Source organism: Python bivittatus, unplaced genomic scaffold (assembly GCF_059951505.1).
Source record: "Python bivittatus isolate LINGU-HERP-01145 unplaced genomic scaffold, Pbiv_v1 ctg000180_np1212, whole genome shotgun sequence".
In the NCBI taxonomy this organism is placed as follows: Eukaryota; Metazoa; Chordata; class Lepidosauria; order Squamata; family Pythonidae; genus Python; species Python bivittatus.
In genome coordinates this window covers 6673116-6693328 of record NW_028277047.1, presented here as the reverse complement: position 1 = coordinate 6693328, position 20213 = coordinate 6673116, and the positions used below count along the sequence as shown (strand labels likewise).

At 49.9% G+C, this 20213-nt stretch overlaps 1 protein-coding gene across 2 annotated transcripts in view; it reads right to left on the bottom strand.

The window, feature by feature from the left end:
• Window positions 1-20213, bottom strand: part of LTBP3 (latent transforming growth factor beta binding protein 3) — a 36183-nt gene that overhangs the window by 6481 nt on the left and 9489 nt on the right. Inside the window, exons 3-23 of one of the 2 annotated variants that reach the window (XM_088137462.1) lie at window positions 19649-19863; window positions 18570-18675; window positions 17906-17980; window positions 16746-16868; window positions 15097-15255; window positions 12961-13149; window positions 10845-10861; window positions 10148-10226; window positions 9962-10054; window positions 9230-9355; window positions 7883-8014; window positions 7659-7787; window positions 6897-7016; window positions 6041-6163; window positions 5521-5643; window positions 4682-4801; window positions 4365-4493; window positions 4107-4268; window positions 3081-3164; window positions 2230-2358; window positions 1279-1416 (exon numbers count right to left, since the gene is read on the bottom strand). In XM_088137462.1, the coding sequence (XP_087993588.1) occupies window positions 1279-1416; window positions 2230-2358; window positions 3081-3164; window positions 4107-4268; window positions 4365-4493; window positions 4682-4801; window positions 5521-5643; window positions 6041-6163; window positions 6897-7016; window positions 7659-7787; window positions 7883-8014; window positions 9230-9355; window positions 9962-10054; window positions 10148-10226; window positions 10845-10861; window positions 12961-13149; window positions 15097-15255; window positions 16746-16868; window positions 17906-17980; window positions 18570-18675; window positions 19649-19863 (2571 nt within the window). The remainder of the gene's footprint in view (window positions 1-1278; window positions 1417-2229; window positions 2359-3080; window positions 3165-4106; window positions 4269-4364; window positions 4494-4681; window positions 4802-5520; window positions 5644-6040; window positions 6164-6896; window positions 7017-7658; window positions 7788-7882; window positions 8015-9229; window positions 9356-9961; window positions 10055-10147; window positions 10227-10844; window positions 10862-12960; window positions 13150-15096; window positions 15256-16745; window positions 16869-17905; window positions 17981-18569; window positions 18676-19648; window positions 19864-20213) is intronic. The other variant, XM_088137463.1, reaches the window with a different exon arrangement.

Here is a 20213-nt window from a genome sequence, read left to right as displayed (position 1 = left end):
GGAAGGGAGCAAAGCGGGGAGGCCCCACTGCTCACTCGCCGCTGGCTGGGTCAGAGTTTGCGCTCCCTCGTCGTCGCCTGCGCTGGCCTCATTGTCGGGAGAGACCTGCAGCTCGGCCAGGACCTTCTCGACCCCAGCAGTGTCCCTCAGGACCCTCTCCAGATGTGGGGATAGTGTGCCCCCCTTCCATAGGGCTTGCCAGCCTGCATTTTGGGATGTTGGCATCCCTTTTTCCCAGGGGTCCAAGGCCAAGGGGGGGTGGCATTTGCAGGGGAAAGTCCCCAACACCTTTGTCCAGCACCCAGGTTTGCACAGAAGAGGGGCTGCTTACTGGTCTCCTTTCCCCAAAAGCTAAACTGGCTTTGTGAGCCCCATTAAACCATGGATTGTTCAACAGACCATGTTTGGTTAGGTGCACACGGGGCACTAAGCCACGATTCACTGAACATTTGCTTAACCATGATTTGTTAAGGAGGCCACTTTAGTCTGTTCAAACATCCTTGCAAATTTATGGTTTGCATACATCATAGTTTACAAAACCTCCTAGCTACTAAGCCAGAACCAAGTCAATTACCTAACATCCATGTTCACACAACGTGCTAAGCCAAAATATGGTTTGCTTCCTTGTGATTTAAGCATCTGGTACAAACTGTGGTTTGGTCAAAAATCAGGTTTGTGAAATCAACAAGAAGGGCTGGGTTCCCACAACACACCAAGCCATAAACCCTGGTTTAGACCTCACAAGAACTGGCTAAGCCACAAACAAGGATATCATATCGGCCAGTATATTGTCTGAACCCAAAGTCTGTGTCTTATTATAATAAACTATAGTTAAAACAAGCTGTGTTTCAGAGTAATGCATAAACCCAACTATCTAGACACACAAACCCTTCAGCCTATGCTAAAGTTAGTTTGGGGCTTAAAATTCATAATTACTTACCAATCTTCTCCTGCTAATGTGGTTTATTTTACTCTGCCTCCCCTTCTCCCCAGTTTACTTTCTTTCCCTGATATTTTTCTCAGCATTCGATCTTCCCAAGGTGCAAACTTTCGCTATAGGCATCATAACAATGGAATAACTGAGAGAAATGCTTTCAAACCCCTTAAAGTGGTGTTTCTGAACCTCGGCAACTTTAAGAGGTGTGGACTTCAACTCCCAGAATTCCCCAGCCAGCATGGCTGGCTGGGGAATTCTGGGAGTTGAAGTCCATACAGCTTAAAGTTGCCAAGGTTGAGAAGCACTGCCTTAAAGCATTAGAAAATTTAGCAACCGCTCACCAACTTTGCTGGTTGGAACGCACTTCTTCTGGGCAGGATCGTACGTGGTCGCGGCCGGGCAGGCACAGTGGAAACTGCCCCGAGTGTTCTCACAGCGCCCGTTCACACAGTTTGACTCGTCCAAGCACTCATCTACATCTAGGGCAGAAAAGGCAATGGGAACTCACAGCCAGGAGTATCCAGATTGACAATAAAACAGGGCCTGGGATCCCGAGTGCCAGTCACAGGGCCTCCAAGTTAGATGTTTCCTTTAGAATTACAGTTGTTTGCTTAATCAATCAATCAATCAATCAATTTGTATGGCCGCCCATCTCAACGAGTGACTCTGGGTGCCAAACAAAACTAAAGTCAAATTAAAAACAGCGACAACCGACAATCGTTCTTGTTTTAAATAAGGCTTTATCACGACTTCTCCTGCCTTCCCCTCTCCCCTTGGCATTTTTTGAGCTCACAAAATTTAATTTGTAATTGCCCAGGATAAGACACTTCACCTTCTCAACCTGGCACCCATCAGATGTGGAAATGCACAGGGTTGGAAGGCTTCCACTGTTTAGATTTTGGTGGCTTTACTTTAAAGCAGCAAGGTTTTGAGGCAGGGCCCACACATTTGGATCAGCCGGGCTCTCCTTCTGAAGGGCCTTTTCCCCAGCAAACATGGTTGATCCTGTGGTTCCCTTAACTTCTGGGAGAAAATATTTTTGCGTCTGAATGAAAGAATCTCAAAAGATTTTGAAACAACCACAGCAAGAAAGCATTAAGGGAAAAAAAGCACATTGCTAAACTGTCCCTTAGAGCAGGGTTTGTCAATCTTAGCAACTTTAAGATGTGTGGACTTCAACTCCCAGAATTCCCCAGCCAGCATGCTGGCTGGGGAATTCTGGGAGTTGAAGTCCACATATTTTAAAGTTTCAGAGGTCAGAATTACTCCCTGCGCTGGGCTTTCCTTCCTACCGACACACTCCAAGAGATTGGCATCGTAGTAAAAGCCGTGCTTGCAGTAACATTCGTAGCCCGGCTGGGTGTTCACACATTTGCCTTCTTTGCAGATCTCTTCGCCAAACAGGGTGCATTCGTCTATGTCTGTGGAGGAGAAGGAAGAAGAAAGATGAGGAGATGGAAAACAGGGGAAGAGGAGAAGGAAAAGAAGGAAGAAGAGATGAAGATGGAGGAGGAGCAGGAAGGGGAAGGCAAAGAGAAGGAGAAGAAAAGAAAGATGAGATGGAGGAGGAAGAGGAGGAGGAGAGGAAGAAGAGAAAAGGTAAGGATGGAGGAGGAGAAAGAAGAAAGATGAAGAGATGGAAAACAGGAAGAGGAGAGGAAAAGAAGGAAGAACAGATGAAGATGGAGCAGGAAGAGGAGGACAAAGAGAAGAAGAAAAAGGAGATGGAGGAGGAAAGGAAGAAGAGAAGAAGGAAAAAGAGATAGGGATGGCAGAGGAGGAAAGGAAGAATAGGAGGAGGAGTAGAAGGTGAAAGAGGAGACGAAGGAGAAGGAGAAGGTTGGTGAACAGATCCCTGCATTACCAAAATGGCACAGCTTTCGCGTGACCACCCCCAGACGCAGCCACCCGTCATCCTGCTTCACTGGCCACGCGGGAGGAGACCAGCAGCACCTCAAGAGCCGGGGTGGGCCCACCTCTGCCCTGAGGCCACTCAGCGGCTTCGCTGGGGAGGGGAAGGCTGGGAAAGGGGGCTGGCTCCCCAGAGGGGCGCTGCAATGCCCCCCCCTCCGATCCCACGAAGGCCACCTCGGAGGGACTCTGCCCTCACGGCTCTTCAGGTGCCGGGCACCCAGCCACTCACCACGATGTGTCGGGACGCCGTAGTTCAGGTCAGTCTCATCCAGGATGAAGCCCTTCCCGTCCGGGCAGAGAGTGTGGAACTCAACTGTTCCAGGGAAGGAAAAGAGAGGTTGATGTCTCAATCGTGGTTTATGATGACGCACAGGCCTCCAGGAACAGGACGCTTTCACCGGTACCAGAAAGGGCCCTGGCAGTGGGACGATCCCCTCCGGCCCACAACGGTTTGCTCTCACCGACACCCAGCGGCAGTTTGAGAAGCAGCTTCTCATGCTGTTTGGCCAGTGGGGCCAGTGGCTGGACGACACCCTTCTGCCCCATCGCGCCACCTTCCTTCCTCCACCCCAGCACCAGGCTGAGGAATGCCAGAAGACGGCAAGAAGGGACTAAACAGGTCCTAGAGATCTTGACTAATTCTCAGGATTTCTGGCTAAATGCACATAAGCCAGGATCTGACTATGCACTAAGCTTCGGTTACCCTGTTTGTTGAATAAGCCACTGCCTTCCTTATGCTGGTCTTGGATCCAATTAAAGATGAATGAATGGAACATTTGCCTTCCACAGGGCACCCTCCCAATAATGTGCATTTATTCCCAGAATTCTTAGCCAGGGCCATGCTGGCTGAGAATTCTGGGAAGGGAACCATACCTCCTGAGAGCATCCATGCTCCAAATGGCCGCAGAGGGCCAGAACCTTGGTAGACAACATCATTCGCTGGATTCACACAGCCGACCAAGCCACAGACATGACAGCTTGGTGCAAAGCACTGGCCTGTCCCTTCCACCTTAAGCTGAGTATAGGACAGGGTAATTACAATTTACTTGACCTGAGTTTCCAACACGGGTAATTTCCAATTTAATTTGTGTTGAGCATGGGGCAAGGGTAATGTTGAACCTGAGTTTGGAACGTGGGTAATGTTGGCTTGACTTGAGCTGGGCACAGGCCAGGCTAATTTGCAGCTGACTCAAGCTGAGTTAGGGACGTGGATAATTTGCAACTTAATCGGTATTAACACAGATTTCCAACTTACTCGAGTTGAGGACGGGGCACGGATAGATTTCACAATGGTCCCCCCAGCCCGCCCCCAGCGAGCAGCAGCATTCCTGGCGAGTGATGTTGGTAGCAAGGACACTGTCACAAAACACACTGTCATCGAAGTTCAGGTAGCACTCCTTTTTATGGTGGGGCAGCTCTGCGGAGAAATGCCACCGTCACCGCGTGCCCCCGAGGGATTTCTCCCACCTCGGGGGTCCCGCCTCCTCCGCGCTTTCTCGGCTTCCTCACCCACCTTCGCAGCTCTGCCGGTCTTTGGAAGGAGCGAATCCCTCGTCACACACGCACACAAAGGAGCCTTCGGTGTTCTCGCACACCCCGTGCGGTTGGCAGAGGTGAGGAGTTTTGGCACACTCGTCGATGTCTGGGGAGGCATGGTGCTGGTTTGTGCAACGGAGAGAGGTGCCCTTGCTTTCCAGACCCCAACTTTTAGGGAACTGTTCACAGGCGCCCCCACTGATCCAGCCGTGGGGAAACACAGGGTTCACTTGCAAGCCCCAATTTGCTGGCAAGGGAGATCGGAGGAGAACCCCCCCCGCCACACGCACCAACCTTGGCATTTTCGATTCCTCTCCAACTGGTATCCACTCCGACAAAGACACTGGTAGGACCCCACTGTGTTTACACACTCGCCCCCAATACAGGCGGCAGGGAAGTCACACTCGTTCACATCTGTAAGGGCAGAAAGATTAAAAAGGGAAAAAACCCATAAAAATCCTGGCCCAGTTTGTGATTTGCTCAGAAGTCATGTTTTCCAGCCTGGGGGGAAAAACACATCTCCAACGTGACAGGGGCAGGTGTAAAGTCTGTCAGGATTTATCAGCAGGAAATGACAGGGAACTCTGCACATGCTTAATGGCATCCTTGTCTTTCATGCTACTTGTTAGCTTTGGGGGCTATGGGGTGGCTCTAGATCAACCCTGGAGTCCTTGGGGCTCCTGAGCTTGGTGATTTGCTTGCAGACGTCTCGTTACCCAACTAGGTAACGTCATCAGCGCAAGGGAGGGTGGGGTTTATATGCAATGGCTTACCCTGCCCACCCTGGGGGTGATGGGGTGGTTTTCTCTTTGGTAGTTCCTCAATTACTTTCTGCCTGCCTGATCTGAAACCTTCTGTATCTCTGGATAAGCAAACACGCTCACACCCCCTCTGATATGCCAACCTTTTCCCTGATCTCAAAAGAATATACAGCTGAATATCATGAGCAAAATAATCTTGGATTCTATTTATTTTTTTCAACAAATGAATGGCTTCTGATGCTCAGAAGACACATGCGGACAGGCCCAGGCCTTCTGCACATGCTCAAGAGTTCTCCTTCACAGCCACAGAACAAAGTTCCCTTCCCATCACTGGACAGGAGTTCATACAAGACCCCCCCTCCCCTCTCTCACCTTTGCAGCGTGGCCCGTCCTTCACCGCCTGGAAACCCACCGGACACTGGCACTTGAAGGACCCCAGCGTGTTCACACAAACCCCGTGGGTACACAACGAACCATTCTGGCACTCGTTGACATCTGCAGGAAGACAGATTAATCCGTCCAGCTCTGCTTTGTTGCCTTCCAGAAGTGGGGGACTACTGCTCCCATAATCCTTTACCCATCTTGGCTGGGGTGGAAGGGAACTGTAGTCATCATCTGGAAGGCTACAGGTCAAGGAAGTCTAATGAAGCAGATGACAGCCTGAGGACTTGATTGCATTAGACTCCAACCGTTCAGGGCAGGGCCAGTTCTGCTCAGGCCTCCTCCTTCTTCCTCCCAACAGCCCTGCGGGGCAGGCCAGGATGACGCCGCCGTCAGTTTAGTGCCAAACACCAAACTCTGGCGTTGCAAAAAGAAAAAAACCCAAATCCTTTCATGTGGAGTGAGCTGGGTCTTTCTGCTAGCGGCACGCAGGGCGCGGAAAGCAAATTACCAATGCAGCTGCGGGAATCCGGTGCAGGTACGAAGCCCTCCCCACAGGAGCAGCGGAAGGAGCCGGCCACGTTCTCGCACCAGCCATGTTTGCAGGTAGCCTCCTCGGCGCACTCGTCCACGTCTGTGGGGAGAACAGGCCAATGAGCTTTCTGCACCCGGGGGCTGCGATCGGTGAGGTGAACTCAGCCACGGCGGAGGGCAAACCAGGGTGTACGTCGGAGCTGTGCTGTTGGCTCAAAGACTGCAGCAGATTTTGCGAGATACGTGGAGAGCTGATTTTGAGAAGGGGCTCAGGGATGTTAAGAAACGCCTTTGCCAAAAACCCAACAAGATTTGAAAACAGGTTGACATTCTTGGTCCCGCACATTCTGGAAAAGTTTGGGGGGCTACTAAAAGTATGCTATTGAGATTCACTTTTTGCATCCCAATTAACATACTCAGACAGACCCAGCATTCGTGGCTTTGGACCCCAATTTCATGGCTCAGCACGTCGTCTGATCTACTCAATAAACTGGGCTTAAACAAACCGTGATGTAGGGTGGCATGTGAACCCAGTTCCAACATTCTGCCAGAAGCCTGACTTGAGCCACATCACAAAATCCACAGGGCCCCACAACAGATGTGCAAATCTGTAACTCAGTTTTGCAGAATTTGATTTGCAGAACAAGAGAGGTTTTCCTTCAAGTGCCTGTTTTTTTTTTAGTTTTTGCCATAGCAAAGAAGACAAAATCTGTGTAAGTGCTTTGCCTTTTTTTTCTAGTCATGAGGACTAGACTCTTAACTCTTTTTAAAAACAACTATAAAGTATGACAATTTTCCTAAGGCTGAGAGTACAGTAGTTGTGGCCGTCTTACCGTAACATATGCCATTTTGGGCCCGGAAACCTGGCTGGCAGGGGATACATTTATAGCTCCCAGGTTTATTTTCACATCTCCCGTCAGGGCATGTTCCTGAGTCAAGACATTCATCAACATCTGAAAGGAGAACAAGTGTAATTAAAAAAAAAAAAGATTATCAGAAAAGAAAAATATGTCAGTGCTGACGAAACTGGCTAACTTGGCAAAACTAACTTTTACTTAATTGGGGCATTTTCCCCCTACCGTTCCATTTGATGGAAAAAAATGTTGCTTTTGACATTTTTTCCAGGAGAAGAGAACGTGGGTGAGATCTCCAGAGGGTTTTTGAACATATTTACTGATGCACGCCTTCTCTTTCCTTGTACAACTCGCTCTCCAGAGGTCTGCAATTTCCCACCCTTCCGTTTCATATCAAGGGAAAAACTGCTCCACGGGAGATGTTTCAGCCGTGTTATGGGGGAGTCCCACCCTGGGGAAGAGTTGCAACGTTTTTCCTTCCCTGGGATAAATTGTCCGCCATACTTAAAACGGTTTGAACCGTCCACACTGCGACCGGCGCCGTTCTGACGCTATTCCGGCTGCACGGTAGCACCTCAGGCTCAGAATGGCTGCTTCTGGCTCAAAATGTTTTGTTCGCGGCTTCCTGCTCGGTAATTCCTCCAACATCCAACTTCTTTGGATTAAATGCCTGCTCCCCGATGAAGGCCCGGTTTAGCCACAGACTGGGGAATTTCCCAACCTGCGTCCCGCCCTGCGTACCCTCGCAGAGAGGCTGCCGAGAAGGCTTCAGCCGGTAACCGGGATGACAGTCACATTTATAGTGTCCTGGGAAGTTGATGCAGGAGCCGCCATCTCCGCAGACGCTGGGCCTGGCGCATTCATCGATGTCTAACAGGGGAAGAGGGGAGGCGAAAGAGTGAACGAAGGGGGAGGTCCGGGGTGTCCCCAGCATCTCCCCCGCCTCAAGATCTTGGAAGTCTCACCCACGCAGGATCGGACACCCTTCTGCACTTTCAGCTGGTAACCCCGGTTGCAGTGGCAATTGTACGACCCGCCTGTGTTCATGCACACGCCTTTCCCGTTGCCACACAACTCCAATTCACACTCGTTTACATCTGGGGGGGAGGAAAGAATTGGAAACGCAAGCGAGGACACGGTCCCCTCTCGCTGCAGAAAGGAAGAGCGCCGTGGCTAGGTTTGCGTGGCACAAATAAATCACGATTAACCCCTAAACTACCACTTTTCCCCTCTTTACTCCAGGCAGCTCCTCCCAGAGTCGAACTTCCCTCCAATGACAATTTTTCCCCGGGTCTAAGGTAAGCAATGCACGCGAGGGCGGTTCAACAATCTCCAGTGCAAGGCGGGCTGTACCCCGTATCTCATTCCGGCCCTGTTTATTTTAGCAGCTACGTAAGCCACCCGAGTGCTACTAGGGAGGAATGGGTGCCACTTCAGTACCCATCACTCTGCATCCTCGTTTGGTGAGCAGAGAAAAGAGAAACTTCCGCGTCTGAGAGCGCTCCGGGTTTAAACCAAAGGAGGAGAATCAAATCAGTCAATAAAACCACTTGCCCGCCTGAAAGTTCATTCAAAACCCGCCCAAACACCATCAGACAAAGATAACAACAATACTAATATTAATACTAATGGAATATGGCAGGAGCAACTGAGGCTAGGATTCGGTCAACACGGAAGGCTCGGTTTTAAGAGTTGGAAAGAGATGGCTGAATGGAGAAAGAGGTTATCCACCCACGTGCAGAAGGCTTTTGAGGTCCGGCCAGCCAGAAGCTACAGAGCTATATTTTATTAGGTGTAAAAGAGATTGACTTATTATGCATTATTTTATTGAAAAGATTTGTACGGCAACAATAAAACCCAGAACTATAAAAATCATAAACCATTAAACCATAAAACCAAAACAAAAGCCGGTGCCTCTATTATCCTCTTGGGGTGCCCCAAACCAACTCCAGACATCCTCACTCATGGAACACCCTCCACCCCCCCATGATTCGGCAGGCCCCCACCCTTTCGGCCTCAACATCTGGCTGGTAGCGCCTGGGTTAAAAGCCAGATGTTGATGGCCTTCCAGAAGGCTGAAAGGGTGGGGGCCTGCCAAATCAAGGGGGGAGGGTGTTCTATCAGGTAGGGGCAGCCACAGAAAAGGCAAAAATATAAAATATAACTCTAAAAAGCCTGAAATAAAAGAGATGTTGGGAGGTCGTAAGTGGAAACTCAACCTTATGACGCTTGTTCTACTGTGCCAAACTGATCCGAGTCCAGACTGGAGTGGGGAGAAGACGGAGGTCCGTCTGAAGGAAGCTGCTTCTTACCTACGCAGTAGCTGTGCTGCGGGTGCAACCGATAACCTTGGTAACACTGGCAGGTGAATCCGGTCCGAGTGGGGATACACTCGCCGTGGCTGCAGATGTTGCGGTTCAACTTGCAAATGTCGATCTCTGTGCGTGGGGAAGAGACAGAAAGGCAGAGAAAGCACCTGAGACATTCACAGCCGCTCCATCGATTGGCCGGGCGCCCGGCGTTTCGAGGCGAAGCCTTCAAGCTCAGTTCCAAGTGAAAGGTATCTAAAGAAATCTAAATATTGGCCAGGCCAGGGAAAGCATCTGTATCTCTGTGAGTGAGAAGGGAAGGTTACACTGACTTATCTGCAGCTAAAGAATAAAAAATCAGGTTATTGCTAATTTAATTTAATTTAATTTAATTTAATGTATCTGCTGCCTGACTCCCAGCAACTCTGGGTGGCCATGGGTATTTTGCAAATTTCAGACTAACAGGGAAGGGTGTCCTGACTCGTGGGCTGGATTCACACAACACAGGACAACCTAAACCCAGGTCAAGAAAAACCTAAACGCTGGGCAGATGTATCATGCTATACTGGGTCTTAATGTGCTGGGCTGGTTCGCACAACAGGGAAAGGCTTGAATCCCACAGACAATCCAAGCGCCCTTTGCTCCATTCAAAGCGTGTTGGGCAGATCCGGTTGCTTTATTTTTAAAAAAATTCTTTCAAGAAAAGCGGACCTGATTTGGGGCATTGGAACTCACCAGTCTCTTGCGTTGGAGGCATGTAAAATTCGTCCATTCTCTCCTCTTCGGGATACTTTACCACGACCGCGATGGTGGGCTTGGTGATGACCACTGCAAAGTCGAAGGGAACGCCAGTTAAGAAAATGCCCGCCCAGACCAGGCTGGGAGATGGTGCAGAGAACACTCGCTCGCTCGCTCGCTCACCGGGGTACCGAGGACCGAAAGTCGGGGTGTTGCCGTAAACTACGCCCTGCTCTTCCGAAGTCGTCGCATCTCTGGGCAACTGGAGATGTTGGGAAAGGAAACGGGAAAGAGACAATTAAGCGGAAGATGGGAGATCGCTGTGGCTAGGCGATTCTTCAGAATGGCTAGGAATTGAATGATGGCTATATATTTGTATTTTTGTAGAGTTCTTTGGGATTTCTTGCTGCGCGCAAGAGGGGCGAGGCTTGGCTCTGCCACCTAGCCTGCTTCGACCCCTGCTGGTCACGATCGAAGCGCCATACAAATATCTGGAAAGAAATCCATGCCGGAAATTCTTTCTCCCAGAATCCCCCCCAGCCCAGCCAGTGGAGTCCTGGGAAGCTCCAGTTCCAACTAACACCAGTCCAAACTCTGCACACCGTTTTCCCCCTAGCCAAGCCTTCCATGTTCTCCCTGTCTTCTTCTCCAAGCACTTGAGAATTTGACTATGTCCAAAATCTTTCCCTTTGAAAAAAAGGCGGAGGACAGGTCCAGATGACCTCTGGAGACCCCTCTACCAACTTCTGGTGGCTCATGTTTCAATCAGCAACCATCTGGGACTGCATTATATTTGAAGATGGCCACCAACTTCTTTTCCAGCGCCTCCCATACAGATTTTTTACCTCTTCCACAGTTCTGCAGTGGGTCTGGCACTTACCATCGCTGGAGTAACAGCTGCAAAACAGAAACCAGAGACAGGGTGGCGATCAGAACTTTTGATGCGAATTAATGCGCGGGTGAACACACACCATTCTTCTACTGGTCTACGCAGTGATGAAACTGCACCTCCATAATAACCCGTGTGCAACCCAATTCCACTGTAGCATTTTCTAAAGCTTTTATAAAGTGCTAAGCAAAATAATATTTTTATGTGCAGCTCTCTAGCTTCAGAGGTTTCATTAGGCGGTATTCTTGGATTTCCCAGGACTAGAAACTGCTTGTTCTTTTTCATACACAGCACACCTCTGCAATCATAAAGGCCAGGAACATGCTTATTTTCCTTTTTTCTAAAAAAAGAATCCAAGTCCTCTGCGGTTAAAAAAACAATGACAACATCTCTGCAGTTATAAAGTCCAGAAACGTCCTTTCCTCTTTAAGACTGCAGTAAATCACTGAGACGCTTTGGTAGCTGGCGGTAAACCAACTCAAATAACTCCATCTATAAAACAGCTTTCCAATCTGTTCTTTGGCAGAAGAATTCTGATATGCCCCCGTTATGATTTCAATCCAAACTCACTTCAGTCTGAAATAAAAGCTCCAAATCCCAGCGTTAGATTTTGCCCTTATCTGGGAAAAAGCAAACCCAAGTTTCTAGGCCTCAAGCTGCACCGAGCAATGTGGCAGGATCAAACTCAAAATGCCACTTTTCACACAGCAGGTTGTCCTTCAGCTGGGTTGGGATTGGAGTAGTCAGAAAAGGGGAATCGGCTTTAAAATCATGACCTGCAGCGGAACGAACGCTCTGGTTTTGTATAGCTGGGCTTAAGGATCCGGGAACCAAGTCTGGCTGAAAAGCGGAATCCAGAAAGACAAAATCTAAAAGGCCCCTCAATACTGGATCTACTTGTGGATAAGCCAAGAAGTTTAGCTGCCAAAATACACCAAAAATTGGATTCAGCTTACCTGTGGATGGGCTTATCCACGATATATACGGTAATACTTTTTTAAAGTACCCGTATATCCCTGCATATAAGCCCATCTGCAGGTAAGCCGAACCTCGAATTTTTAACCAAAATACCATGAAAACTGTTTCACATGTTAGCTTATTCACAGATGGCCATTTTTCATGGTATTTGGTTAAGAATTCAAGGGCCAGCTCGTCTGCAAATGGGCCTATATGCAAGGATATATGGTAAATGCAGAATCGTTCATAGTAATTCACATATTGCAAAGGAGCAAACACTCTTGGGTGTGGACAAAAATTCCTGGGCAAAACTGCTCTGACAGCAGCCTTCCTCAAGTGGAAGTGTTGGAATTGTCATTCCCAGCATTCCTAGCAGCACGGTTAATGGATGGCTGAGAATTCTGGGAGTTTGAATTCTACACTTACCTGGAGGATACGAGATTAGGAAAGGCTCCCCAGATTCTCTGCTCCACTTAAATAGCTATTATTGCTGCTGTTGTTATATAACAGTAACAGTAATAGTAATGGGGCTATTGCACACCTGTTCTTTGTTTTGAAATAGCTCTATTACTATTCCTAAATAAATTCCTAAATAAATAGTAATAGTACTATTCCTATTCTTAAAGGTTAATCTTTATTCCCCAGAACGCTTCTGGATCACTGGCTACAAAACGTTTTTAGAAAAGGAAAATGATGTGTGGGTACAATCCAGGATTTTGTTCAGAACAGCACACACGTCCAGAATAAAAGACGGCATTCACACAACACACCTAACCGAGTCATTCCATGCCCATTTTTGTGTGTGTGTGGACCAGCCCGTAACTAACCAGATAGCTGGGTTCACATTACATAAGACGTCACCAGCAAAACTAACCAAGTTTGAAGCTAGCCAAGCTCAGTGTGTTGTGCGAATGCAGTCTCGCAGAGTTCCACTGACCTGATTAAATGCCGTTCAGAAACAGGCAAGGAACGTCTTTGCATGGAAGTGGAATAAAAGAAGGGAATCGGCTTCACTACTCTGTTTTTAAGAAATGTCTGTTGTGACGGCCACACGCACGAAGGCAGCCATTTTGTGAAGGCACCCACTGCCCTCCCAATGTGTCCGGGGCACCAAGACGCGTCTGCTCTCCTCCCGCGCAGGAGAACCCACCTTCCGCTTCCTGCGAATCGCTGCCCAGGGGAGGAGGAGTGGGGGGCTCCAGGCGCTGCTGTGGCAAGTCGCTGGTGGCATCCGGGTGGATCTGGAGCAGGAACTCGCTCTCTCCCTGGATGGTCAGGGTTTGGTGCAAGGTCTGGATGTGGTAGCCCCTACCCGCAGGGCAGATTTCTCTGAACGCCGCTACCCAGCAGGGAGAGAAAACGAGAGGGTCGGACGGCCCCAGTGAGCACCCGGGTAACGTCTGCACGGCAAAGCGATGGGACGGAAGTGCGGCGGACGCGAGGATGGAGCAAGGACGTGTTGGAAGGGTGGCAGTGGAGGAGATGCTGTCCAGGATGAGCTTGCAAGCAAGGGAAACGTCCGAGAGCCTGGACTCTGCTTCCAGAAAGGCCCATGAGGATGAGCCAGACCGCCGTCTTCCCCTGAGCTCTCATCGGCCTCACCTCACCTCAGAAGACGCAGCCGGCTAAACTCCTAGCTGCCCGGAGGACTTGCGGAAGACGACTGATAAACAGCTAGGGGATCCACGGCCCAGCGTGAAATAAGGCGGTTTTCCCTTGTTGCTTCTTAAGTTTGCAATTACTCCAGACCCATGAGGACTAGAACCTTACTCTGTTTTGAGGGGGGATCTTGGAGGATCTCAGTGCTGGGGCTGGTGCAGTTGGGAAGATGTGTTACCATTCAAAGTAAGCCCAAGGATGCACAAATTGATCTCCAGGGCATTTGCAAACTCTCAAAGGCATCCCTGGAGTCTTTCCCATATTTGCTGACAAATTGTGTATGTGTGAGAGAGAGAAAGGAAACAGGGAAATACACAGAGGACCAGTCACTTCTCCTGCACCAGATGAATGTGATGCCACCGTAATTCAATTTTAATTAATTCTATCAAATTTATCCCCCATCTCTTGGATCTGCCCCTGTGGGGAAGACAGCCCCTGGCCTGGCACTCTGCACAACCCTGGGACTGACAATCCGGAGAGAGCAAAGTTGTGCACCTCCAGGATAGCCAGTACTGAGTGAGGCAATTTGCACAACCCTGGGGCAGGCAATTTTGAACAAGCCCTGGATAGATGATTCTGGGTGAGTGAAGTTGCATACCCCTGTGACTGACAAACCTGGGACGCATAACTGCACAACCCTGGGGTTGACAATACTGGGGAAACACTGTGTAGATAATCCTGAGCGAACACAAACTAGTCAATTCCGAGTGAAGAAAATTGCACAGCCCCTGGGATAGGCAATCTTAGGCAAGCGCCGGATAGATAATCCTGAGGGAGCAAAACTGTACACCCCTGGTGTGCAATACTGAGGGAGAACAATTGCACAATCTTGGAATAGACAACTCTGAGCAAACTTAACTGCACACTCCTGGGGTAGGCAATATCGAGTACAGGGAGTCCTTGGCTTGTGTTGATTCGTTCAGCAACCGTTCAAAGTTATGGTGGCGCTGAAGAAATGGACATATGACCAGTCCCCAAAGTTCCGGCCATCGCAGCACCCCCGCAGGCACCTGATTGCTATCTGCAACCTTTCATGCCGGCTTCTCACAAGCAAAGTCAATGGGGAAGCCGGCAGGGAAGGCTGCAAGTCACTCTGGTAAGATGCTCCTACCTGCAGCTTTCCCCAATCTGCCCACAGCCTCCGCCAGCCCTCCCAGGTTTCCCCCGCCCCCCGCGGCACCCCTGTGCCCCTTACGGGACTCCCGCTGCAAGATCATTAAGGGGTTACGACAGCAACCAGGACTGCTGTCACTAAGCGATGCAGTCATGTGACATTGCGCTTTACGACTGCATCATTAGCAATGGCAATCCTGGTCCCAATTGCCGTCGTAACCTGAGGACTACCTGTCAGATCTCCTGAACGAGCAAAAGTTGCCCAACCCCAGGTAGCCCATTCTGAGTGAGTCAAGTTGCATACTCCTGGGATAGACAATCTTGGGCAACTGCCATGTAGACAGTTCCAAGCAAGAGAAGCCACCCAGTACTCACAAGACAATACCGAGCGAGGGAGGCAAGGATAAGGAGAGAGGGCAGGGGCCAGCAAGCAGCACCGAGGAGCAGATCCAAGAGGTGAGTCGGAGGAAGCAGACGAGCGACGTTTCGACCCTCCCTCCGCGCTCTGACTCACCCGTTCCGTCGGCCGGGCACCGCTCGCAGTGGGCCCCCCACGCTTTGCCCACGCTGCAGCAGCACGTCTGACGGGTCAGCTTGGTGGAGAGGGGGTGCTGGCACTGCTGGTCGGGGCTCACCAGCCGGAAACAGAGACTCCTCTCCCCGGCTTTCTCCGCTGTCCTCCCCGGAAAAGAGAGACAGAGAGGACGGTCAGAGAAGCCAGCAGAGGCAAAGAGGCAAAATGTGGGCTGGGACGGGTGGGGTGCCCCCCCCGCTTTTCCAAAGCCCAGCAGCGCAATCTGCAACTGAGGTTGTGTTGTGTGAATACAGCCCATCTTCAATCAAGGACAGGGAATCTGCGATTCCTCCTAGCTGCCACTGCATTCTTGCTGTTGCTTTTACTGTAACCGAAAAACGGGGGAGACTATTAAATACAGAAAGTCTGGGTTCACACAACATGCTAAACTAGGAAGCGAGGTCAAGCCTGTTGCAGTTTAGCGGGTTGCCGGAAGCCACCTTGTTAGGAAAACTGGGCATCGCTAACCTTGGCCTGATGCTTTGCTAACCTGGATTTAGCAGGTTGTGCGAACCCAGTCAAGCTGAAATCATAGGAGCAGGCTCGGTTTAATGTACTTTTAATTCAGGTAAGTCTAAATAGAATGAATTCAAACTGAAGAAGGCCCTCCCAGCCACGTTTCATCTCTTCAGTCTGGTCTGTAGCATTCGGAGGCTGAGTATGAACTCCTGAGATGCTAAGCGAACGCTAGGCTTGGTTGACTTGGGGTTAGCGTCTTGTGTGAACTCGACTGACATGATTGATTCAAGCTTTAAACAAACCAGGTGTGAAATCTCAGCCTAGACAACCCTGCAAGGTTGTTGTAGAGATAAAAGAGCAGGGAAATCTCAGACAGCCCGTCTCTCTCTTCTCTGCCTTCCCGCTATCTTGTGACGAGGAGACTTCGGTGGACCGGTGGAGCCAGTCCACACCTCTCTGCCCAACCTACCTCACAGGGCTGTTGTGCAAATAAAACAGGAGATGGAAGAATCACGCTTATTGCCTTGAGTTCATTTGAGGAGAAATAGTATGGGAATATGAGAGCGAAAAAGGGAAAAATATTTATTTAATGGGATTACAGAGGGCCGCCCAACTCAAAGAATGTGATTCTGGGCGACGTTCTGCAAAACACAAACGATAAACCCCCCAAATCAGCACGTCATTAAAAAGCCCACCCAGCATATAAAACGTCACGTGGCAACCAAGCACGGTCACTGAACGAGCCACTCGACGCCTGGGGAAAGGAGCTTAATGAATGTTAATGAACTCAGTCAAATTCATCTCTGGCCTCTACTCGGCCACGTTGTCCATTCCCTCGGTGGCGCTGAGACGGAAAATTCTAGGGACAAAGGACGGGGAATGACGCTGTGCCGTTTTTAAGGCAGCGCCGTGCCAGAAGCATGTCACGGGTCGGAACGCTCCTTGCCCCGAGTCACACGAAGCCTTGCCCCACTGCTTTGGGGGCCCTCCCCTCCCTAGCAATGGCTGCGTTCAAGAGCTGCGCAATGGAGCTGTGTCCCATAGGTGTTTCAGTCTGTTTCAGGAAAGGGGACAACAGGAACCAGCAAGAGACAGAGAAGGGAGATGCAACCCCCCAACGCGATACATACGCACACAGTGGGTGCGCGAAGGTCCCAAAACCTGTCCCGGTTTACACGCGCAACGGAAGCTTCCTTGGGTGTTCAAACATTCTCCTCCTTGGCACACGCCTTGCATGGCGCACTCATTGATGTCTGCAGGAAAGAGAAAGGCTGAGGATAATTACTAATCACGGTGGCGGTTTTGACTTCCACTATCCGAGGCTGGACACTGGGGAGCAGGACTGAAGGATGTAGGCTGGCATCTGGTGGCATTTGGCGGGCGTGGTGGGAATGACCTGACCACCTTTGGGAGGGATCCAACATGGTTCACGCTGCCATGTATGGTGAGAAATGGCAAAGAAACAATTTTAAGGCTCTGGTGTGGCCTTCAGCTCAGTTGGACCATCATGGGGGAAGCTGGGGCCTGCAGATCAGTCTTATTTATGTCTCTGAAGGGTTTGGGGACCCTCCCACCCAAATTTGGTTGCCAAACGCCAGATATTCCACACTGCGGTTGTTTATATTTTTTTTCTTTCTCAAAAACCAGGGTGGGAAGACAGGCAAGCTACTCATGTTTTCCACTTGTAAAACTCCTTTTTAGTGGCACCATTTGAGTCCTTGGGGAATGACTCAAACGGTGCCACTAAATGTCCTCTGTTTTGTGGCACAATATCGCCAGCAGGAACCGGAGAAGCCCAAGATGGGACCAGCGGACCTTGCCTTCCTCTTCCCACATTCAACCCCACTCCCCCCGAAAACCCACTAAAAGCACGCTAAAAACTGCCCAGAATTTGAAAGTTTGATTGAAAGGGATCTGGGAGAACATCTAATTGAACCCAGGCCCAGAGCAAGAATCCAATCTGGCCATACTCCTTCTGCTAACATCGCCTTATTTCCAGATGTTCTGCAGAGGTCTACAGGGTTGAGCTGATCCCCAGATTACTCCAAGGCTATTAATCCCTGTCTTAGAGGCTTACTTGATGCCCCACCTCGAGTCCCATGTGCCACACCCTGTTAGAAAGGCTGAGGCAGGACTCGAACCCAGGGGCAAAATGTTCACCGCATCCGCGGGGACCCACAAACTGGAGCAAGGGCACCGCTGATTGTGTTTTCCAACTCACTGACAAACACACCCAAATTCCAAACACAAACACACGCGGAACGTCCCCCCCATGCTCTTGATGGCCTACCCTGGCAGTGAGTGCTGTTGAGGCGCTTGTAGCCCTGTGGACAATCACTCCCCATCGTCTTTTGCACCCCCAGGTCTAGAAGAGAGAAAACAGTGAGTGTTTAAGTCTTCCACATTACTACTTTCCCTTCTAACGCCTAAGCCAGTGTTTCTCAACCTTGGCAAGTTTAAGATGTGTGGACTTCAACTCCCAGAATAGCTATGCTGGCTGGGGAATTCTGGGAGTTGAAGTCCACACATCTTAAACTTGCCAAGGTTGAGAAACACTGTCCTGAGCATATAAAAATAACATTAAAAAATTAATGGACCTTGGTTCAGTGGATTTTGGATACAACCGACAACAAGACATCACCCCAAAATAGCAGGATCTGCCGTAATCCAGACAATTCACGGACATTATGTCCGTCGTGCAAGTGGGTCATCTGTATCACCAGCCTCCGTTTTACGTCATTTGTGTAACGGACGCAAGTGACGCACGGGAGGCAAGTTCAGATTTAGGGAGCCTCCCTTCTCCTCCAAATGGCCCATCCAATTTTGCTGTAATGATTTCATGATTCGGTCAGGGAGCGCGTCGGCCACTTTCGGGCACCCTGGGCCGGGGATCACTGGCGGTGTGGTGGAATGTCCCTGAAGGGCCCCAGGTTGGGGGAAGGCTGGAGGCTTACACTGCAGATGGGGGCATTTGTGGCACTTGGTCTGGCCCCAGGAGGTGCCAATGCTGCCACAGCAGTCCTCTTGCTTTGTGAGACCCGGGAGGGGGTTGCTGCCGCACTGAAGTCCGGGTGGGAAGGGAAAAAGAGAAGAAAAAAAGAGCAAATTCACCGATTCCCTCCTGCGAAGACCCAGCCCCGCCCCAGCCGAGTCCCGCCCCGATCTCGCTTCTCCCGGCGTGTGACAGAAACCAAGAGAATCATCTCCTGTGCTTTAAGCATCTAGTCCTCAGTGAGGAGAACCTGTTTGGCGTTTGCAACACAGGCCAGACTGGGCTAAAACAGGGTTGGGGAGTTTGTGGGTTAGTATGTGAGAAGAACCCAGGCCTTTTTCTTACTCGTTTTGGGCAAACCTAGCCATCCTCTTAAGCGACTGCGTGGTTTAGTTCCTCAGACATCACAAGTAGGTATGAGGGCGTATGTACAGCACTTGGGTTTAGTGTGTTGCTTCGTACATGTGAAGCTTAATGCTGAGTTGGAATAAAAGTAAATCTAATCCTGTGATCCAGCTAGAACAGTGTTTTTCAACCTTGGCAACTTTAAGATGGGTGGACTTCAACTCCCAGAATCCCCCAGCCAGCCATGGCTGGCTGGGGGATTCTGGGAGTTGAAGTCCACCCATCTTAAAGTTGCCAAGGTTGAAAAATACTGAGCTAGAAACTTCATCCCCTGCTATTTGTCCCTGATGTTGACTGGATCAGATACACTGCTCCTGAACATGGAGCCTTGATTTACTATATGAGCTTGTAGCTGTTAATTTCAGTCTCCCATTCTCCATGGTTTAATCCAACAGCGGTTTAGAACAGTCCTACATCAGCCCCAAAGAAATCCCAGTGTTTAAATATGGGCTGGTTTCCAAAAGGCCACCCTCTGTGTACCCAAAGCTAATTCGTTTTATGGAGCAACCCTTCGCTCCCACCCAAATGCCGACGCTGGTGTGGGTCCGAAATTCAAAACGCCCCGGATTCAACGCGCAGCTGCCCCCCTCTTTTCGGTCTGCTCGTTCCCCCCTGCCCAGACCCCGTTCTGCTCACCGACTGCTTGGGCATCGTCTCTTGGAAACAGCGCCCCAGGGGCTTCTGGGTCGGGGGACGGGTGTAGGCAGGTTTCGGAGCCGGGTGCTGGATCAGATGGTGGGGACCCGCCGGCCCACTCCCCTCCGAGCTGAGGCTGTCGATCCGGTGGACCTGCACGGAGGCGTCCGGCGGGTGATGCACGCGGACGTTGACCAGCGGCTGGTGCATCTGGACTGGAAGCGAAGGGAAAACTAAGATGAGTTGGAAAGCGGCCCGCTGCAATGCCGTTTGCAGGATCAGTTGAACGACTGATTTACAGATCAGTTAATTGATCCAATTGATCCATAGAAATGAAAAATAAAATAAAAAAAATAAAATAAAATAAAATAAAATAAAATAAAATAAAATAAAATAAAATAAAATAAAATAAAATAAAATAAAATAAAATAAAATAAAATAAAATAAAATAAAATACCAGTGGGGGACATCTGCAATTCAGGAGGGATGAGAGGGATCCAGCTGGCATTTTGGAAACTCAGACAGCATCTCCCCCACTAAAAAATTAAAGATGTGGTTCTGGCAA